The sequence below is a fragment of the Aspergillus viridinutans genome (genome assembly GCF_018404265.1).
Source record: "Aspergillus viridinutans IFM 47045 DNA, scaffold_2, whole genome shotgun sequence".
NCBI classification, from domain to species: Eukaryota; Fungi; Ascomycota; class Eurotiomycetes; order Eurotiales; family Aspergillaceae; genus Aspergillus; species Aspergillus viridinutans.
Window position 1 is genome coordinate 456,398 of NW_025091218.1, and position 20,706 is coordinate 477,103.

The 20,706-nt window shown below is 49.1% G+C and overlaps 6 protein-coding genes across 6 annotated transcripts; 4 read left to right on the top strand and 2 right to left on the bottom strand.

Annotated features, from left to right (window-relative positions):
- Window positions 1-1,229: 1,229 nt before the first annotated feature.
- Window positions 1,230-3,184, top strand: Aspvir_003761 (Protein kinase domain-containing protein; the record flags this gene model as incomplete). Its single annotated transcript, XM_043267010.1, has 3 exons — window positions 1,230-1,881; window positions 1,949-2,442; window positions 2,585-3,184. 3 exons carry the CDS (start codon window positions 1,230-1,232, stop codon window positions 3,182-3,184), a joined length of 1,746 nt encoding a protein of 581 aa, XP_043122945.1.
- Window positions 3,185-3,568: 384 nt separating this feature from the next.
- Window positions 3,569-4,476, bottom strand: Aspvir_003762 (ESCRT-III subunit protein DID4; the record flags this gene model as incomplete). Its single annotated transcript, XM_043267011.1, has 5 exons — window positions 3,569-3,697; window positions 3,757-4,017; window positions 4,071-4,131; window positions 4,203-4,417; window positions 4,471-4,476. 5 exons carry the CDS (start codon window positions 4,474-4,476, stop codon window positions 3,569-3,571), a joined length of 672 nt encoding a protein of 223 aa, XP_043122946.1.
- A 354-nt stretch (window positions 4,477-4,830) lies between these two features.
- Aspvir_003763 (mitofusin) lies at window positions 4,831-7,820 on the top strand (the record flags this gene model as incomplete). Its single annotated transcript, XM_043267012.1, has 4 exons — window positions 4,831-5,149; window positions 5,227-5,275; window positions 5,335-7,400; window positions 7,459-7,820. 4 exons carry the CDS (start codon window positions 4,831-4,833, stop codon window positions 7,818-7,820), a joined length of 2,796 nt encoding a protein of 931 aa, XP_043122947.1.
- A 715-nt stretch (window positions 7,821-8,535) lies between these two features.
- On the bottom strand, window positions 8,536-11,260 carry Aspvir_003764 (BRCT domain protein; the record flags this gene model as incomplete). The annotated part of the gene is made up of 7 exons (XM_043267013.1): window positions 8,536-9,584; window positions 9,632-9,712; window positions 9,760-10,036; window positions 10,083-10,714; window positions 10,771-11,047; window positions 11,121-11,182; window positions 11,239-11,260. The coding sequence occupies 7 exons, from the start codon at window positions 11,258-11,260 to the stop codon at window positions 8,536-8,538; spliced, it is 2,400 nt and encodes a 799-aa protein (XP_043122948.1).
- Window positions 11,261-15,010: 3,750 nt separating this feature from the next.
- Aspvir_003765 (mRNA decapping enhancer EDC3) lies at window positions 15,011-17,233 on the top strand (the record flags this gene model as incomplete). The annotated part of the gene is made up of 3 exons (XM_043267014.1): window positions 15,011-15,125; window positions 15,184-16,929; window positions 16,986-17,233. 3 exons carry the CDS (start codon window positions 15,011-15,013, stop codon window positions 17,231-17,233), a joined length of 2,109 nt encoding a protein of 702 aa, XP_043122949.1.
- A 704-nt stretch (window positions 17,234-17,937) lies between these two features.
- Aspvir_003766 (PPIL2 family peptidylprolyl isomerase) lies at window positions 17,938-19,864 on the top strand (the record flags this gene model as incomplete). The annotated part of the gene is made up of 4 exons (XM_043267015.1): window positions 17,938-17,947; window positions 18,000-18,016; window positions 18,088-19,304; window positions 19,363-19,864. The coding sequence occupies 4 exons, from the start codon at window positions 17,938-17,940 to the stop codon at window positions 19,862-19,864; spliced, it is 1,746 nt and encodes a 581-aa protein (XP_043122950.1).
- Between the last annotated feature and the right edge of the window lie 842 nt (window positions 19,865-20,706).

The following is a 20,706-nucleotide window of genomic DNA, read 5'->3' on the forward strand; positions in this document are numbered from 1 at the left end:
TTGACTTGCAGTAGTAATCAGTGATAACCATGCAAGTCCCACAGGCCACAAGCCAAGTGGATATGCTCCTTTGTTACTGCAGTGTTGTTGACTTGCTTGAAGAGACTGAATACCTGCAGGGCAAGTCATCCATGATTGCTGTGGCTTGAAAGAAGGCTTTTTTTTGGCCCCATCTTGATTGAAAATATCGCTCATAGTCATCAGTCATTGAGAAATGATTGGACAGGGGTGGATGGCCTTTGGCCTCTGATTATGTTGCCCTGGTGTGCAAAATTTACCCTTTTTTTGCCCAGACAGGCGGAGGCTATCCTCATCACCCCGTCAGTTGCTTAAGTTATATAGTCTAGAAAGACTTGGACTGGACTGTAATTTAAGTGAAGCAGCAATGTTGGCCCCAAATCAGTAATAACTCGACGTCTTCTGTGTTGTCTCTTAGCGAAATATATCCTGGCGGGGACACTACTAATAGGCCTTTGGATTGGGAAAATGAACGGGTACGGACAGGACTCTGTAGTTGTCCCCTTTGAAAACATGAACACTTGAACGCCCTTTGACGAAAAATAGAGCTCCTGGTTCACGGATGATCCCTTTGAGGTTGTCTGCCTGGGTTACGGAACCGGATGCCCTTTGGAGGGCAACAAAGATTGACTTAGAATAGCTCCATGACAGGGTCCAATTACAATAGCACGAATGATGCTCCTTGTCATACAATATCTAAATTAAAACGCTCCCTTGTCTTTCTAATGTCAAGATCTTTGTCAGTCGGAGAATGCAACAAGAGAGCACCATGTTCTGTGAAACCGGTAAAAAGCTGAAGAGTGTCCAAAGAGCACTTTCGAATTGTGAGAGGACAATGACTTCCATATGAGAGGGCATCTCCATATCTGCGATCTCTTTGTCTAGAACTCGGCGAAATATCCAACATGAAACCCTTTGTTGACATTGCTTATTTCGTTATTCAGGTCAATGTCTTTATCAACCGCAGCACTGAGTATTGCCCTTTGTCACTGAACAACGGACCAACCTCCGGCTCATGATGCCTTCATCAATCTTCTATTTTTGGACTGCAGCATAGAAGAACCGGAAGCGACCTATGGAGGTAGAAATGCCTTTTCCAGGGTATATAGCATACGCACTTCCCGCGTATGACTGTGGGAAGATTCAGAAATCATTACTCCAATATTGATTCTTTTATTTATACAACCTTTTCAGCTTTTGCATATACTAGGATGCCAGATTCAAACAACACCCCAAAAGAAGCTGCTGCAGGTAGCTCAGGGCCCAGGTTCGGTAGCTACACCCCACGGAAAGATGCACTTCCATACGTCAATAACAGCCCAGTCTTCAATCCCGATGACTCTGGGACGGACAGAGGAAATGGGACGAGCGGCACAAATGTGAATAATGCAGCGAATACCAACAATGCGACGAATCCGACTGTTGCCCCAAATGCTACAGCCTATAGCGACACGACTGACTCTGATGGTGTTGGTTTTACGGACAATTTGGGCATAGACCTTCAGAGAATGCCTGGTGATAACCGCCAGCTCGACAAAATTATTCCCCTTCTCATTCAGCCAGAGAGTGCGGTTTCAGCAAGATTCCCACTTCTTCATCGAGTCATTGCGGGCCGACTAAAGACAAGCCTGGATCTGAGGGGAGGACGACGGGTCTCCCGGTGCTCTCACAAGTACGGCCTAGGCGCGAGCACTCTGAACCAGACCAAAAAACACAGACCTGACAGCCATGCCTTCCAAACGAGGGTTGCCAGATTCATAAACCGATCCAGGAATGGGCACGCAACTGTCAACGCAAGACTCAAGGGTATGTGCCAAAAGCTTCGTCGGAAGGTGAGACTATCTGGTTGCATTGGTTCTGGAGGTATGTCCACCTGTTTCTTCTCTTGGGGTTGAGTCTTCTTTGACTAGTAGCTAATGACCTGATATAGGCTTCGGCACCGTGTTCCTTGCTCACAAAAATACTCCTCATGGACAGGCTAACTTTGCCATCAAGGTTCACGAACATAACACCATTGCGACCATGGAGGATGGATCACACGGACCCGAGATGATGTTCTTCGAAGAAGGTGGAAAAGTTCGTTATATACCATGTGAAGCAATGATCATGCTCTTATTGACTCACAGCCCAAGGTTTCCAACCCTCCACTCTGTCTATACTGAGAAGGATAAGGTCGCGATCGTCATGTCTGCTTGTATGGATTACGATACACTCCAACTCTCAAAGGGAATGAAAGAGACGGACAAAGTCTGGGCCGTTGAAGGGGGTCATCTCCGCACTCCTGAAAAGGAGCCAAGGTTGAATGAGCTTCAGGCCAGCAAGGTGTCGACGCAGCTCTTGGAAGCAATCGCTTACCTCCGTGATATGAACATCACGTATGACGATCTATCCTATCGCAATTACCTTGTGGGCGAGAATCTTGACGTAAGTAAATTTCAGAATTTCAGTTCCGTTGAAGCTGCAAGGCTTGCTTTTCTTTTGTTGCTTCTTTCCCCCCCAAAATCATGTCCGATTTCCCTGAAGTTGACCATCGGGGGCATGGCTAACAGTCTCTTCTCGAATACAGACACAACTGATCGACTTTGGAATAATGGGCTTTGGGCTGGATGATCTTGACTTCATGGAAAACTCCCACACCTACGTCTTTTGGCAAGAATATCAACTGCCTCCAGAGGTTGCAATCGAGTTGCTGAAGCCACAACTGCGCGAACATATCAGAAACAAAACACATGGAATCGCACAAGTCAAATGCAAAAAAGATACGCGTCAAGCCGCACTCTGGAATTATGCTGTGGAGGTGTTTTGTTTGCTGCATGGATACGCGCCCTGGGAGGATCCGGAATGGGACGATGACATTAGGACCGTTGGCGAGTTCGCTTTTAAGCTTATTGATGGCCGTTGGCAGGAGCTTCCCGAACTACACGACGAAGGACCCCGCTGGGATGCAGCATATGCCAGACGGAAGCGAATGATCAACGAGGAATTGGCTGTGCGGGAGGACTTGTCGCAGGACTGTGTGGACGCGCTGCGAACGATGCTCCAAAGGGACCCAAAGCAGCGGCCAAGACTGAGCGAGCTGATTTCGTTTCCTTGGTTCGGCCAATGGGCTTATCACGGTGACAGGTTGTTCATGCGACCAGATATACCTCGCGAGTGTTTCTTCTAGCGAAGGTAGAGGTGCATTTCACCAGATCCCGCATCGGATGCGTGATACACTTCTCTTTTTTCGGCGAAAAGTATACAGGCAAGCATCCATTCCAACGGTGATGTATGACCGCGACGAAATTGTTTCCTTTCAGCTAATTTTAGTTTTTCCTCATAGAGATCCATGACTTTGATTAACATCAGAACCATTCTAAACCTAGTGTAAGAGCCGTACTGTAAGTAGATTCCGGGATGCTGACAAAACCACAGGGCTTCTGATAAAGGAATTATTGACATTCGTAACTCATTAAGGATATCCCTAGTACCACCATCTAGCAATAGAACATATTCCTGGGTGGATATCCGGCATAGGCGTAAGGGAGAAATTTGGTCGAGTGTCGTATCGTTACCGCCGTAGGCTGTCAAGCCTTGCCTGAAGATCGTCATCGCTGGCAGTCCCACCGGCTCCAACCGCTTGTGCAACTTTGGTCTCGCCAACCGCTGTCTTCTGAATATCTGTCGGGGTTTCACCCAGCTGTGGTAGAAATGTTAGTAAAGCGCAAGAATGAAAAGTAGCCCGCTGGATGGACCTACCGCCTGGTTGAGGTCAACACCGATTTCATCCAGAACTTCCTTCACAATGTCTTCGCCTTCCTCCTCCTCTCCTTCTAGACCTGTAGCTTCGTCTATGGCATCGTCCATCATTTCTTGCCGTTGGTCCATGATATCGTTCTCTCGTTCAAACTCCATCGCAATCCGTTGAAGCGCGGGGAGGTTCATCTGGCGATTCATGCTTCCTAGAAGCATCGTGGCTCCTTTCATAGACTGCATCATCTGTTCATTGCTTCGGACGGTCTGTATGTCAAGGTCAGCGCACTGATGCCCCAGATCTCAAACAGCTGTCGTACCTGAATACGGAGGGAAATGGCCTGTAACTGCGTCCGCATTTGATAAAACTTCTGGATGTACCTGGTCGCAAGTGACAAATTAATTAAGAGATACAGTGAAGAAAAAGAAGAATGGAGTTATGCTATACATACCTTCTCGTCCGAACCAGATCCTTTGCTTGGATCTTGCAGGCTCCGATTTGGCCATTCTTGGCACTCTTTTTAATGTCTTGAATCAGTTTCTTCTCCTGATTTTCCAACTTGACTCGTTCACGGTCTAGTTCTCGCTGCGTCCGATCGAGCGCTCTTTGATGCTTGCGCAGACGCTCCGCTGGCGTCATGCGCTTCCCGAATGCCCACTCGACGATCTAGAAGAGGCCTGTAAGTGGGGAAACGAGAGGTAGTGTGGTGTACCACATACATTCATGATGAGCACGACGGATCTATGTAGTGATTGAAGACAGTGGCCAAAGTAAACGTGCCTCCTCACGAATGGCAATTGTTATGCGCAGCAGTATGTTTATCAGCTGGAAGCCTGCGGTGATGCGGTGACATCAACCCATCTAAGCAGAGGCTTGACAGGGTAACGAACAATAATACGCGGCCATTGATTACTGCGGGAGGGAGTCACATGCTGCCGCCAGCCCCTTTCGGGCATAGTCCGACGCCTGCCGTCATGAAATTTCCCGGTGGAACCATCGCCATCACCTAAACTGGGTTCCGACAAACACCCTTCCATCCTATTATTTTCGAAGTCGATGCAACGCACACGATATTCACCATGAGTCAGGAGTATTTCCCCGGCAAGGGCGCATCGGCCGGAGAGGGATCCTCTCGGCAACCTCCCGAGGATATTACCGAGAACAACCCTTTTTATCCACGACCCCCGCCTACGTACATGACTGTCGGGAATGGGTCGACGTCTGAGAGCGCCACGGCTCTCATGGCTTCGTTGAACGCGGATTCGGGATATGGGGGCAGTATTGCGAGTGGAAGTGTGATGGATGGTGATGAGGGGGCCGGGTGGCGAGCGGATTTGATGGTCGATAAACCGACGCCGGTGCCTACACCTCCCGGTGGCGGTAATTGGAATCCAGCTGGTTCGTGGTTCTGTTCATGTTGGGATGATAAGTGGTAATGGAATTGGAGCATTGTTGCTGACGTGTGGTTGGTACAGCCGAGCATGAGAAGCAGGTTATCGCGAGCCATGTTCATCAACTACTCTAGTATGTGCCGACGAAGTACCCGCAACTCGTTTTGAAGGGCTGACAAGTCTTCTTTTCAGTAATTCGAATCGGACGAAACTTGGACGTGCCATTTCCCGGACGATTGAAACGTTGAAGGAGCTTCAGGATATGAACCGCCAATGGCCAGCACACTATCCATCTGTACAGAGCGCTCCGGGTAGCCCCGGCTCACCTTCGCAAAGACCCGGTCTACGACAGAGTCAGTCATATTTTGAAAGCGAAAACAATCAATCGGAGCCTTTCCCCCGGCCAGGACAAATGCGACGCGCAGCCACGATGTCAGGAAGCGACGACTTAGCGGAGTCGAGTGCGGCTGCGGAACGCCGACCTCCACCGGAACCAAGATTGATGAGCCCACAGATTGCGCAGGAATTCTCGATTCTGAAGTTGGATCTGAAGCTCGGTGCTTTGTCACAGGCCGAGTTGGTACATTCACTGGAGAAGGCCTCGATTGCATCACTTTTGGACGGAAAAATCAGCCAGAGCATCAAACATCTTCTTTCTCTGCGGGACAGAATCGAGGACACATCAAGCAAGGTGCTAATCACGGGAGACTTGAATGCCGGCAAATCGACTTTCTGTAACGCTTTGCTGCGTCGGAAGGTGCTCCCCGAGGACCAGCAACCCTGCACCAGCATTTTCTGCGAGGTTCTCGATGCACGGGAGAACAGTGGAATCGAGGAGGTACATGCGGTACACAAGAATAAGCAATACAATCGCAACGATGAAAGTACCTACGATGTGTACGCTCTTCCGGAACTCGAAAATATCGTTATCGATAACTCCAAGTACATGCAATGCAAAGTCTACGTGAAGGACGTCCGAACGATTGATGAATCGCTCCTCAACAATGGGGTGGTGGATATTGCTTTAATTGATGCACCTGGCCTCAACTCGGATTCATTAAAGACGACAGCTGTTTTTGCCCGGCAGGAGGAAATTGATGTGGTTGTGTTCGTGGTGTCCGCCGCCAACCACTTTACACTTTCCGCCAAAGAATTCATCTTGAATGCTGCCCATGAGAAGGCTTACATCTTCATCGTTGTGAATGGGTTTGATCAGATTCGTGATAAGCAACGTTGCGAACGCATGATTCTGGATCAGATTGGCAAGCTCAGTCCTCGTACGTACAAGGAAGCTGCTGAGCTGGTTCACTTTGTTTCAAGTAATGCTGTCCCGGTTGCACCTCCAATTTCCATGGAGCAATCTGGCAGTGGCGGCGGTGGAGGTTCTGATCCTCATGGAGATGATGATGACGACCATTCTGACGACAAGGGGAAGGGCAAAGGAAAGGAGAGGGAGAAGATTCGAGATTTTGAGAACCTGGAGGGCTCTCTCAGACGGTTTGTGCTGGAGAAGCGCGCTCGTTCCAAGCTCGCGCCTGCAAGAACATATCTTCTCAACCTTCTTGCGGATATCAATTCGTTAGCAGCTGTTAATCGTGACATCGCTCAGTCGGAACTTAAGCGCGTTACAGACGAGCTCACTGAGCTCGAACCTGCCTATGAAAATGGCAAGAAGAAACAAATCGAACTCGGTGATGAAGTTGAGAAGTGTATTGACGACTCGTGCGAGGATGTCTACAACCATACGCGTTCAACATTAACAAACACCATCTCGCGAGTGTCCGAGGCTGACTTAGGTGTCGAATACCCTGGTCTGTTTTCTGCGTTCCAGTATGCCGAGGATCTCAAACTAGCAATGCTGGAGCAGATCTCTACATCCGTCGCTGATTGCGAGGACTACGCGCGGGCAAAGACTGTTCAAGGAGTGGGATTCATTCAGAACATCGGTCTGCTGCATGTTGGAGAGGACAAGTTCGCTCCATTGAACTTCCGTGCCGATGCAATGTTCCGCCGTGGTCGTCGCCATACCCTAGCTAGACAGGTCGACACTGAGGTGGAGATCTGGGATTTCTTTGATATTGCCGGTTTGTGGGAACGACAGGAGAAGATGGCTGGCACTGGAATTGCCATGACTGCCGTGACAGTCCTCGGTGGTCGAGCCTTCGGAGGCAGCTGGGTAGATAGCATGTTCAGTGCTGCCAAAATCCTTGGGCCTAACAACTTGCGGCGTCTCCTCCTACCTGGTATCGTCGCTGCTGGTACGTTTCCTGTCATCTTCAATCCTGCTATTCGAAATCTCAAGCTAATTTTCAATAGCCGTCTTGACCACTGCTTATATGCTCTCGTCAATCCCGCATACACTCCCCCCTCGTCTCTCACGCAAGCTTGCCGCTACTCTGTCCGAAATGGACTACGTGCACTCCAATGCTACTCGTATCTCGACTGAGGTCCGCCGCATCCTCCGTATACCCGCCGGCAGTCTGCAGACCAGCCTCGCTCAAGGCATTGAGGACCTCGGAAGACGTAAGCAGGAGGTCAGCAAGACGAAACAGGAGAGCGAGGTCGCAAGCAAATACTTTTCAAACCTCTTCCGGGATAGCGGAGAGAACCGACGATCCGTTGAGAATATTGATCTTGACGCCCCCTTGCCTGGAGGCTTGGCCGCCATTCAAGGTTGAGCCTTGTCTGTACAAACATTATGACGCTACATGAATCTCGCCCTTCTTTTCTCCCTGTTTGACTGTTATGTCATTACATTTTTTTCCCTTCCCTTCTCATACATCGTCCGCTTGTTCAAAATCTTTTCCTGTACGGTCTTCCTTTTCCGCACCCATTACCCAGAGGTTCTGAACGAGTTCATCCTTCGCTATACAGTCTCTATGGCTGATTAATAGTGTAGCGGCCGCTCTTCACTCCTCCCCCTTTGCTTACTAGATATCCCAAACGGCGTACCCTTGAGCCCTTTGTTTACTATAAAATGTACCTGCTTTCACCTCTAATTTGAGAACCCTTACCCATCTCTTATAACAATGGCGACTCTGCATTGCTCGTTTGTTCACTGTAGACAAGGTCGTATTGAGCGATACCCCAATCAGTGACGGTGTATATGTATGGCTTAGGACTAATAATACTTGCCTAATGCACATGGCGAGGCACCTTGAAGCTTCAGAATTTATATAGCTCCTATTATTTAGGCCAATGAAGTTTATGCATCAAATCATGGGAGGTAAATATCCGCACGCCGTTGACGCTATTGATGTGTATCTTAATGTCCCGAATCTCGAGTGAACAAGAGACGCCATTATGCCATGCAATGCACCGGACAAACCAAAAGAATAGACACCGAAAGCAATGCAAAACTCATATAAAAACAGACCAGACCATGAACCTCATTTACAACTCATCCTCCGAATCCTTAACCGCGTTCCTCGTCCTTCGACCAGTTCCCCAGCCAACATCCTCTAGTTCCCTGACCTCACCAACAACCACGCCCTGATCGGCAGATTTCTTCTTATTGGAGAGTTTGCCAGCGTGACTAAAAAGCTCTTCGCGCATTTTGACGGCATCGGGATCCTCGTAGTTCAGCTGTGTCATTGCAGGCTCCTCATTCTCTTCTTCCTCGGTGCGACGTTGAGATTCTGAGGGCTCGAATCGCCCGCCTGTAAGGAACGAGTTGAAGCCCTCTGTGTTGATGCTTTCCACGGCACTGCCGCATCCGTCTTCGTTGAGTGTGTCGATTGAGCTGGCGCGGGAGAAGACGCCCTGCGCGGAGGAGTGGGATGGTGCTCGTCCGAGGAGCGGTTTCCGGCGCCTTCGGCGGAGGCTATCGCTTTCCTGGTCTGTTGTATCGGATTTTGAGCGCGAATTTGCTGCTCGTGCTTGCTTGAGAAATCCGGTTACGGCGAGTTCGATTGCGGATTGTGCGGAGGTTGTGCCATGGTCTGATGCTTTTCGCTTGTTTGAGGGCGAGGCTATGTTTGCTGGTCTGGTTCCTTTGGTAGGTGAGACTGATGCTGACTGTGATGATCGTTTATATGGAAGTGTTGGCTTCACTGATTCATCTTCGCTACTGGGTTTGGACGGCTTCTCAACAGGAGTGCTCTTGGTGGACCCGTTCACACCAAGTCTCTTTGATTCCGTAGTACGGGAGTCTGGCTGCGCAGCCCTGTTGGGCTTATCAGAGGACTCGGGTAGATGTTTCTGCTCCGTGCGAGAGCCGGCTCGCACTTCCAAGCTCTTTTCATGTTGTGACAACCTCTGTATAATATATGGTTCGAATGCCTTTCTCTGTCCTGATTGGATGGAGAACCAGAGCCAATCTACGGTGACAGCTGGGATTTTCCACTCGGAAGTGTGTCGCAGCTTTTCACTATTCATTGAGCGCGAGTCATTACATACCAGAACAGACGCTTTCGGCGTTAGGTACTCGTCATATGTGGCACCTACATAGTCAGTATCCATTTAAGTTGATACAATTCGAGTGGCTCACCAATTAAGTGGACTAGTTTTAACAGATGCAACAAGTCGATGCGAGAAAACCCGGTCGAGCAGATTTTCATCCCGTGGAATCCTAGCTCCGTCAGTGGACATTTCACGACGTCTAAATGTAATACCAACCCGGAATGGGAAATACAGGTAAGGGAGTACATGTGATATGAGATTCGGGTGGCACTAGAGTCTTCGCCTCTAGGCATCTCTCCAGCCACATGTCGGTCACCACGTCACACTCGAACGCCAGATCATCCGTCGAGGGTATCTCAGACCGTGGCGTCTTATACGACACTATCGTGTAGAGTCCATGCCCTCTCTTAGGTACCTCTGGGCGCGAAAACTCGCCTAAAGAGCTCACCAGCTGAGCTCCATTGTATGAAAGGTGATGACGCAGCACGCTGGTCTGGGGACAGTTAGATCAGAACGAGGAGAGACGCTAGGGTACAAACCTGCTTGGGAGGAAATCCATATATGAAGAAATAACAGCCATCCAGGAAACCATTGTTACTAGCGGTTCTCACTTCAGAAGTGTCTTGACGAGATCCCTGGGCCTCCGCAAACGTGGTCTCACTGGCGAAGGATTTAGCCTCCTGTACAACGGATGCTTTTCTCGTGATTTTCGAGGATGTGGCGTCTTCGTTCTTCGGTTGGCTGTTCGTTGACCGTCTCAGCTCGTTGTTCTCGAATCCTGCACCTACGATAGCACCCCAAATGCCTTCGTTCTGGTCAACGAGCTTAGTGCTTGCAATCCTGCGCAGCTTTCTAGGTCGAGGATTAGATGAATTCTCGGCTTCTGCAGCTTTCTCCTTGGCTGGTTGCACAGTGCGATTCCATGCGCCCACACCCTGTTGTTCTTGTGGTAGAAGAGGATGGTATAGAGTTTCCTCAAGAACCATACCACGCTCGATGCTGTCAGTGAACCACTTCATCGTTACGACTTTAATGTTCCACTGTGTTGCGAATTTGTACTTTTGGCCCTCTGTATTCCGCGCGATGAGATGCGTCACACTCTTCGTAAGGTCTTTCCTAAATTCAGCGCCATGCGCGACAGCAGTATCTTGAATGTGATTTCGATAAGCCACTAACAATGACTGTTAGCCTTATCGGCCGATGGGAGCAACGGAAGGCGTTTCATACTATCCTCAAAGCCTGTTATGCAGATAGCTAATCCCATGAAGGTTGGTAGTCTATACTGCTGCTCTAACGCCCGAATATCGGTGTCTTCACCCTGCATCCATGACTGCCGTACTGCCTCAACCCATTCTGGTCTGAGAACAACAACATCAGTCCGCTCCTGTGCGACGAACTTATACTTCGCGGTATTGATCTCGCCGACAAGCAAATGTGTGACATCGGACGTGAGGTCGAACTTGTGAGCTGCTCCCATCTGACTGGCAATTGTGGCTAGCTCAGTCTATATGCTCCCGACAGTCAGTGATTGTGCCGGTATTGCCGATTGGACAAAATGAACACGGAATTGCGCATACCCGTTGTTCTGGGAGAATAGAGGTAAAGCAGAGGACCACCCCCGCAAGAGGGCGTTCCTTGTCTGGAGTGATATTAGCAGTGCCACTGTCGCGGACACTGGACTGAGCGTGTACTTACTGGAAGTTGAGTTCTGTGCCATGCTTCATGATTGGCAAAGCAGGGTTGCAAGGCCTGTTGGGCTTTGGAACTGGACCGAGACTTGCAAACTCCGCATTATTGATTCGCGCGCGTTGGGAAAATGCGTGATCACGTGACACGTAGTCCTTATGTTGCGCGATTTTCGGATCATCAAGGTCGGATATATAGGCTATTCATAAAGGCTGGATAAATCCAATTGGCTTCAATGGATTGTTCAGTCAATTTTGGGTAGCTTCGCGGGTTTTGTACAATCGTGGGGATGGTCCTGGAAACTAAATACGCTTTGCGTCATTGGTTGAGTACGGAGTATACATCTTATTGTCCTATCTGTGTGTAACGGCGGACTCAAGTAGAAGTCCGTTCTTCAATGACGTTGACGCATCAAGGAAATAGCCTACAGTATTCAGCAGCACCAGGCTACCTCAATAACAGTAGAGAAGAATTGGGCTTTTTGACGGGAGACATAGCAGAGGTGGAAAACTGATGATTGTCAATGCTTTCCTTATCGTGCAGATAAGCAAAAGAAGAGTACTTATCGCGGTCACGTGCGATAATGCAGCGCGTTGTATCCGACTAAAACACGCGACTTGCGCGAAAAGTTCCAGATAACCATCTTTATTATCGACTTTTGCAGTCTCCTTTTCATTCAACGGATCTGCATCAAATACAGGGCGAGGTTTATATGCATGTGTCCAAAATTAGGAAAAGGGACCTCGTTCTACTCCGCCAATACTGCATACATGGTCCGAAACTGATTTCGCGAACTGCTCGTTACTCAACTGCGCGGCCTTTGGGAGCGACACTGGAAGCGGCTATGTTCAAAAAGGCCGTAAAAGATCACTCCGCAGGTCCTGTGAAGCCACTTCAGTCCAATCTATTTCGCAGCAATGGCATCGTGCAGCCGAAGCCGACCCCACCTCCACAATCAATAGGCGTTAAACGAAAAATCGAGATGAGCAGTGCTGTAGAATCTGCATTAGGGACTCTACACAATGCTGTTTACTTCGATGAGAACGATTTCGACGATGATGTAGACTTGGATTTTGAAGAACCCGAACCCTTCATCCCGCCGACCAAAATTGTGAGACCGAGCATTGGGGCCCAATCTGCTGCGACGTTGAATGCCAATTCAGCGAGAAATAACGTTTCGAAAAGCGCGGAAAGAGTCACAGTTGATTTGATATCCTCCGATATAAAATATCCTGAATTACCTCCCGTCTCCAACGATCACGTCCCCCCATCGAGCAGCGTTCAGATTCCATGGTCGTCCTCACCCCCACACCACCTCCAGCAACCGAGTAGTAGTCGAACATTACCATGGCTCACCAAGAACGAGGAATCGACAAAAGCGGAAGAATATAAGAAGCCAGAAACCCCTGCTCGTCCCAAGCCCACTGCAATCTGGAACAAGTCCGCCAGTGCGATCAAGGAAGAGCAAAAAGAGCTGCGGCGACAGCATAAGAGAAACCAGAAAGGGGATACAAACTCCAAGCAACTCCAAACTCGTCCAAAAATTGCGTCCTTATTTCTCAGTGATGAGCAGCGTCACGTCCTCGAAACGGTCGTTAACCAAGGCAAAAGCATATTCTTTACTGGTTCTGCCGGTACGGGTAAGTCTGTGCTTATGAGAGAAATCATCAAACAGTTACGGAGCAAATATCGAAAGGAGCCGGATCGTGTGGCAGTCACAGCTTCTACCGGTCTTGCTGCCTGTAACATTGAGGGTGTCACTTTGCACAGTTTTGCTGGAATTGGGCTGGGTAAAGAGCCTGTTCCCGAATTGGTCAAGAAAGTTAGACAGTTCTCTTCCTGTACTTTGGTCATATTCGCTAACAGTCAAACTACAGATTAAGAGAAATCAGAAAGCACGGAATCGCTGGCTTCGGACCAAGGTGCTCATCATCGATGAAGTGTCTATGGTCGATGGTGACTTATTCGACAAGCTTGAAGAAATCGCCCGAAGAATCAGAAATAATGGCCGCCCATTCGGAGGCATTCAACTTGTCATTACTGGCGACTTCTTTCAGCTGCCTCCAGTGCCTGAAGGTAGTAACCGAGAGGCGAAGTTTGCCTTTGCAGCGGCTACTTGGAATACATCGATCCAGCATACCATTCTCCTCACACATGTTTTTCGTCAAAAAGACCCTGAATTCGCCGAAATGCTCAACGAAATGAGACTGGGTAAACTGAGCCCTCGGACAATCGAAACGTTCAAATCCCTGTCCCGTCCGCTGAACTTTCACGATGCACTTGAAGCGACGGAATTGTAAGTTATCCCGGTTGTTCCCAGCCGGTGATGAGACTAACATGTCATTCTCAGATTCCCTACTCGTCAAGAAGTGGAACAGGCCAACAGCGCACGGATGGGCAGGCTCTCTGGCGAGACAATGACCTTTCATGCAGTTGACTCAGGGACAATTCAAGATGTCCAATTTCGTGAAAAATTGCTGGCCAATTGCATGGCACCACCTGTCATACACCTAAAGAAAGGTGCACAGGTAATGCTGATCAAAAATATGGAAGATTCGCTTGTCAACGGCTCCATTGGGCGAGTTGTCGCCTTCATGGATGAAGCGACATTTGAATACTATCGCGACAATGAGAGCGAATTCGCTGGTGGGCAAGATCCCGGGAGTGACGACGAGAGACTAAACCACGCTCGCAAGAAGCTGAAGGGTCTTGGTAACAAGGATGGAGGCGTCGTGGTAAGTCGAAAATGGCCTCTTGTTTGTTTCGTCCAGCCAGATGGAACAGAGCGGCACTTGCTCTGCCAACCAGAGGCTTGGAAGATTGAGCTTCCGAACGGCGAAGTGCAAGCCCAGCGCCAACAGGTACCGTTGATCCTCGCATGGGCACTGTCCATCCACAAAGCACAAGGGCAGACCCTGCAGCGTGTCAAGGTCGATCTTGGGCGGGTATTTGAAAAAGGACAGGCTTATGTCGCTTTGAGTCGTGCAACCTCGAAAGCTGGTCTTCAAGTCACCAGATTCGATGCACGCAAGGTCATGGTACATCCCAAGGTCACAGAATTCTACTCCAACCTTGTTAGTATTAGCGATGTTCTTGCTCCGAAGATCTCAAAGCCTCGCGAACATCAAGAAGTTGAAGAAGATGATCAATTAGATGACGAAGAGCTTTTACAGCATCTATACGGTTGAGGGTGGTATACAATGTCAACGTGGAATTTCTCTGATGCTAGCGGGCTTAGTCTAGGCCTTGCGTCATCCATGTCTTTTATATGTTATTATTATGGGCTATTATCTTTGAGGAAAGGTGCAAATACCGATATCCGGGTGATGTTCAATGGAATTATTCATTAATATACTGCATGTACGGTGTTGTCGGCCGCATGAAGGGCCAGCTCAAAATCTGGTCTCCGGAAACAGTGGTATCTCTCCCAAGTACTTATCAAAATCGATCTGGGTCAATCAAGCCCAAAAGTAGACTTGCTTTAGATTGCCAAAATCGGGATTTTTCTACTGATTGATTGAAGAGGCACAAGGATCCTAGACAAGCTTTCGTCGTCCAACATAAATATGCTGGCTGCATAGGTCTGCAGCCCCACATTCGTGCTTATCGATAAAGATACTCTGCACGTGATGCTATATCAAGGCGGTTGCAACCTGACAATTCACTTTTGCAACGCTGTACAACGCTTTCCTTCCTCTACTTCCCCTCACCTTCTCGCAGCCTTTGTGCTGTTCAAACATCAAAACAGCGGTACATGAGTTATTAATATCTGCTCTAAGGCATGGCATCGGAGTTTATTGGCTACAATGTCTTCGTGACGCTTAGAGCACCGCCGAATGCAAGCGTTCAAGGAGTGGTGGCCAACGTCATTGGTCAACGTCTGATGCTAAGGAACGGTATATGTTGTTTGTCTTGATCAGACTGAGTGGTATCGATCTAACTTGTGGTTCTTAGTGACTCTTTCTTGGACCGGCCAACAATTGCCTACCTATTCCATCGAAGCTCCCGACATTGCAGATCTCTCTTTGGGGCCTTCTAAGACGCAGATCACCTATACCGACTTAGAAAACCAACATCAACGCGAGTCATCCACAACTCCAACTCAACAATCGTTTGTTGATCCGGCGATTGTCAGCTATGGAAAGCCGCCTTCCAAATCATTCAGTCCGTCTACATCACAGAGTCAATCCATCCCGAATGTGTTGAGCGCTCAGCAGTTTCAGGCGTCCCAACGAGCTCGATATGCAGACGCGACGGTTTCAGCTGCCTTGACAGAGCCATTCAGCAATTTGGAGCTGAATGTTGGCAACAATGCTAAGGCTACTAAGGTCGCGCCGCAGACGGAAGAGCCTCATGATGCGCTGGATGAAAATGAAGGCTTGGCGCCGCTGCAAGCCGCTTCACAATTTACGACTAAGCGAAGCCGCCGGAGTGGTCGGACAGGGCATCCTCAAAATGTCGCCGTCAATGAGCACGATGGGGCAAATAATACAAACCCGAAAACCAAGGGCTGGCGCCAGACTGCATTTGTCCAGCCGGCTGGCACATCTGAATTTAAAACCCCACAAAAATACAAGGAAAGTTTTCCTGATTCTACTGGACGACGTCGCAAGAAGAATGGTCGTGGATACGCTGAAGATCCCAATGGCTGGGCAACTGAGGACGCAACAGATATCCAGGAGATGGGCGAGTTCGATTTCGAAAGCAATCTATCCAAGTTCGATAAAAGAAGAGTTTTCGAGCAAATTAGAAACGACGACACTACCGCTGATGAAGATCGATTGGTCAGCTTCAATAGGAGACCGAAGCCTGGAACAAATGGTGGGAAGAATCTCCACTGGACAGAAAACGTACTCGACAGCCCTCAGGAGAGTGAGAACGGAGATTCCGACCAGGGACGGAGCGATGCGAAGCTCAGCAGTGGTAATTATTCAGGCCGCGAACTATCCAGGGCATCGGCACGTGCACGTGAGTCCCGGAAGGGAAGCGCAATTCTGGGACAACCTTTGGTGCCACCGCAGATCAATTCAATCGGGCGAAGCCAGCTAAGCTCATCACGTACTACAAGCCCTCGCCCTAATAAGACACCTGTGTCAGCGTCGCCAATGACCGGTGCCGCCGTACCAGGAGCTTCCTTGCGCCTTACAACTACCAATCGCAGCTGCCCCACAGTTAGCCCGTTGCAAACCCTTGAAGTGGAGCAGATTGCAGTCGCAGAGCTCGGGTTGACGGAAGATATGATCACTGAGAACGCTGGGAGAGACATAGCAGAAGCTGCCGTCGGTCTCTTGTCGAATGATGCTGCTGCCCCCACGATCCTTGTACTTACTGGCAACCATCGTACTGGAGCCCGAGCCGTTTCTGCTGCGCGCCATCTCCGTAATCGTGGTCATCGTGTCACCTTATGTGTTCTGGGTCTGGAACACGAGAATGAGCTACTTGAAAGCTGCCGCAAACAGCTTGATGTATTCAAGAAGATTGGCGGCCGTGTCTTCAGGTGGGAAGATCTTTCCGCGCAGCTCTCAAGCTCTGACTTTACGCCTGATCTGGTTGTTGATGCACTCTTTGGTATCCACATATCCTTCGAGGACCTGCGCACCGACGATCAAGCTATCGCTTTCGAGATGATCGCTTGGGTCAACCGTAGTAACCTTGACGTTCTGTCCGTCGATGTTCCATCTGGCCTATCTGCTTCCAGCGGTGAGTTCGAAAGCATCTTCCTATGTATGCCTGCAAAATTTCTGACATTTTGGCAGGCGAAGTGACTATGGTCGAAGACGGCCGAGTATGTGTCAATTCCACATCCGTAGTCTGTCTCGGAGCCCCCAAAACGGGAGTCATCAATGCCCTCCTGGCTGGAGAGGGGCTTTCTTGGAAACTTTCAGTCGCAGACATCGGCATCCCGCAAATCGTTTGGCGTAAGTACGGCACTCGTCGTCGGCACGGTATCGACTTTGGGAATCGCTGGGTGGTACCTCTTCGCTTCCAACCTCCTCCTGCTTGAACATGGCAATGGACTCGCTATTGACGATTTTTGAACGATAAAAATACACTTCGGGCGTTATGGGTCATTCTTGACATTCTTATAAAGGGATGTTTTGCGGGATACGTTCTGCGGTCATTGAGAGCAAGTTGAGATTCTGCATATGCTACCCTCTTCAAGTCAGCATACGTCAATAAAGCATGTACTATATGTAGTTTACATTATCACGATTCGCACAATGCTGTATTGTATATCTATTATACCACGGTAATAGGTGATTTTGAATCGATATCGGAAGCCCAACCATAATCTATAATGGTCAACTCAAAACCTTGAGCCTCAGGAGGAATAGAATAAAACCAACCTCTTCGACTGCATGCTCCAGATTCCATGCTGGGTTGAGCTGGTCGACATAGGAAGAATAGACAAAGTGGCTGAGTTTATGAATTGTGAAGACGCAGCTGTGCAGGCTTAGAACTTCCATTATATAGGTACCTTTCATTTTCTATACTAGCCCTTGTATGGGCGCTAGTACTGTTGTGACTTTGAACTAGTTTAAAATGGAGATGATCCCCTTACTACCGCGTTAGCCTTAACTGGTTAGATCAATCGTACTAGTGCCTACCGATACATCATATCTGGGAATAATCCTACCAGCTGCGCCGAAGAACGTGAAATCAGCTACAGATTTGGCCAGATAAATCCCCGCTCCTTGAAAGTTAGAAATGGGCAAGGGTGAGTTACTCTATTAAACTATACTGCTTGCGTCTGACTTGTGACTTGTTAGGAACGGATAAGCTTTACGTATGTTGTGCCACGCTTCCTCTGCCTCCGCGACTCCGGTGTCGCAAGCTGCTAACTTGAATTCTTAATAGATCACACACTCCGAGTGGGCGTCCGAAGATGCATATTCGGCCAGCGCAGGCGCTGGTGTAGGGAAAGCGAGGCGGGGAGGAGAGCACGCCGGTTTCAGACGCCTCCCATTCAACTTCTGCTCCCTCTCACTTCAACCCTTCTCGCATCCGGTCTGCACACCCTCGGGAACCATATTCGACCTAACCAACATTCTGCCCTGGATTAAGAAACACGGTACAAATCCCGTGGACGGGTCGCCGCTGAAGAGTTCCGACCTCATCAAGCTTAATATCGCGAAGAACGAGTCGGGCGAGTATGTCGATCCGGTCACGTACAAGGTCTTGACGGACAACACGCACGTCGTCGCTTTGCGCAATACGGGCAATGTTTTTGCATGGGATACTGTCGAGCGGTTGAATATCAAGGGAAAGCTGTGGCGCGATCTTGTTACGGATGAGGAGTTCAGTCGCAAAGATATAATCACGCTACAAGACCCGCAGAATATCGAGTCGAGGAATCTGAGTTCGTTCAATTATTTGAAGGAGGGAGAGAGCGCGTTGACCGATGAACAAATACGGGAACGAGACGATCCGTCCAATAATGTCAATGTCAATGCGCTGGGCAACGCGGCAAAGATCCTGAAGGCGAAGGAAGCCGTGGCGAAGGCGCGTGCTGAGAGGGTTCAGCGCGCTGAGTCGGCTGCTGGCTCGAAAGGATTGACAAAGCCGGGTGTCGGTACGAGCGCCACAGCTGCGTCGCAAAAGACCGTTTTACACCAGGCTGGGAAACCAATTCCGTACAACGCGGCGAGGCATACTACTGGTCTGGCCGCTGCGTCGTTTACAAGTACTGGTATGACGCCGCATACTTCTGCGGAGCTTGCGCTTCTTTCAGATGAAGAGTATATGTTGAAACGAGGGCGAGTGAAGCAAAAGGGTTATGCTCGAATCTCGACTACGCTAGGCGACGTGAATCTCGAGCTGCACACTGAGTATGCGCCTAAAGCCGTGTGGAATTTCATCAAACTGGCCAAGAAAGGTTATTACAAAGATGTCGCTTTCCATCGCAATATCAAGGGATTCATGATCCAGGGTGGAGACCCTACAGGTACTGGGCGCGGAGGCGAGAGTATCTGGGGCAAATACTTCAACGATGAGTTCGAAGGACCTTTGAAACACGACTCTCGAGGAACCTTAAGTATGGCCAACAAAGGCAAAAACACCAACAGCAGTCAATTGTAAGTTCTGGTTTCCCTGTCTGGTTGCGTTAAATTCGAATACTGACAATGGCCGCAGCTTCATCGCTTACCGCGCGCTGCCTCATCTGAACAACAAACATACCATTTTCGGTCATGTAATAGATGACCCAACGCCCTCATCGCCAACCTTAAACAGCATGGAAATGCACCCAGTGAATGCTACAACCAACCGACCTACTCCTGACATCCGCATCAAAGACGTAACAATCTTTGTGGATCCATTCGAGGAGTTTTTGAAACAGAAGCAGGCAGACGAGGCGAAAGGTACGACCTCGACAGATGACACCAAGACATCTCGGGAGATAGACGATGATCGCGTAACCTGGACTGGGAAACGAGTTCGAGGACCTGGTGCGACAGAAGCGGGCGAGAGCTCGGCTGGGGGAGTAGGGAAGTACCTCAAGGCCGCACTAGCGAACCAGGCAAATCAGGAGGAAGACGAGATTGTTGAGTTTGTGGACGAGGAGCCGGAGCCTGAGCCTGCACGGAAGAAATTCAAGGGCGGCGGTGGCTTTGGTGATTTTAGTTCCTGGGATTGAGCAGGTTTCGTGCTTCCAGAAGTATGCCAGCCTTGTAGGTATGATTATAAAGGGAAACCTATGGTGGCTGATGTTCATGTCATAGGCAGCTAAGCTGCCTTGCAGACAGCCCTGTAAACCAGTGTACCATAACATAAGATAGCCTATAGGTTGCCTAAGAGTATATTTTGCTGCATTATTTGAGAGCGACACATCGACAAAGGAATTATATGCAACTTAGATTTCAAGAAGTAAAGTGTCTTAACTAGCCACCCGCTATCAAAAGATGACTATGGAAGGCATATTGTCAACACTACTACGAGTGGTACTAAATGCAGAGCTGCGGGTCTCCGGCGCCTATCTGCGTGGAGCCTTTAGTTACAACTTCTAATGATTTATCTAGCTTAATCATTAGTTCCTGGATCTCCCCCATTTCAAGAGGTGATGCCATTCTAAGCACTTCAAGCCTCTGGTGTTCTAGTCTCCATACCAATCCCCATCTCCAACCATCCCCGATCCTCGGCCAGTTTATCTCCGTCGTCCCGCCGTTTCGGGACTTCATCTGCATCGGCTATCACCAGCGTTGCCATATTAGGCCTAGCGTAGCCGCAGTTTAGGTGACCCAATGACCTAAACAGTTCCCAAGGCAGTAAGGCAGACTTCCCCTCTCCCCAGGATTACCTATTAGGTCCTATTAGTAGTAATCACTAATCACTACTGCTGCTGCTGCTAATAATAAGCGTCCATCAGTTCCACCCCCCCAACCATCTATCTGCATTGCGCTACCATCTATTCACGCCCTTTTGTATCTATTTGACAGCTATCGATAGTAGAGGAGACCAGACGATCTCTAGATACTATCC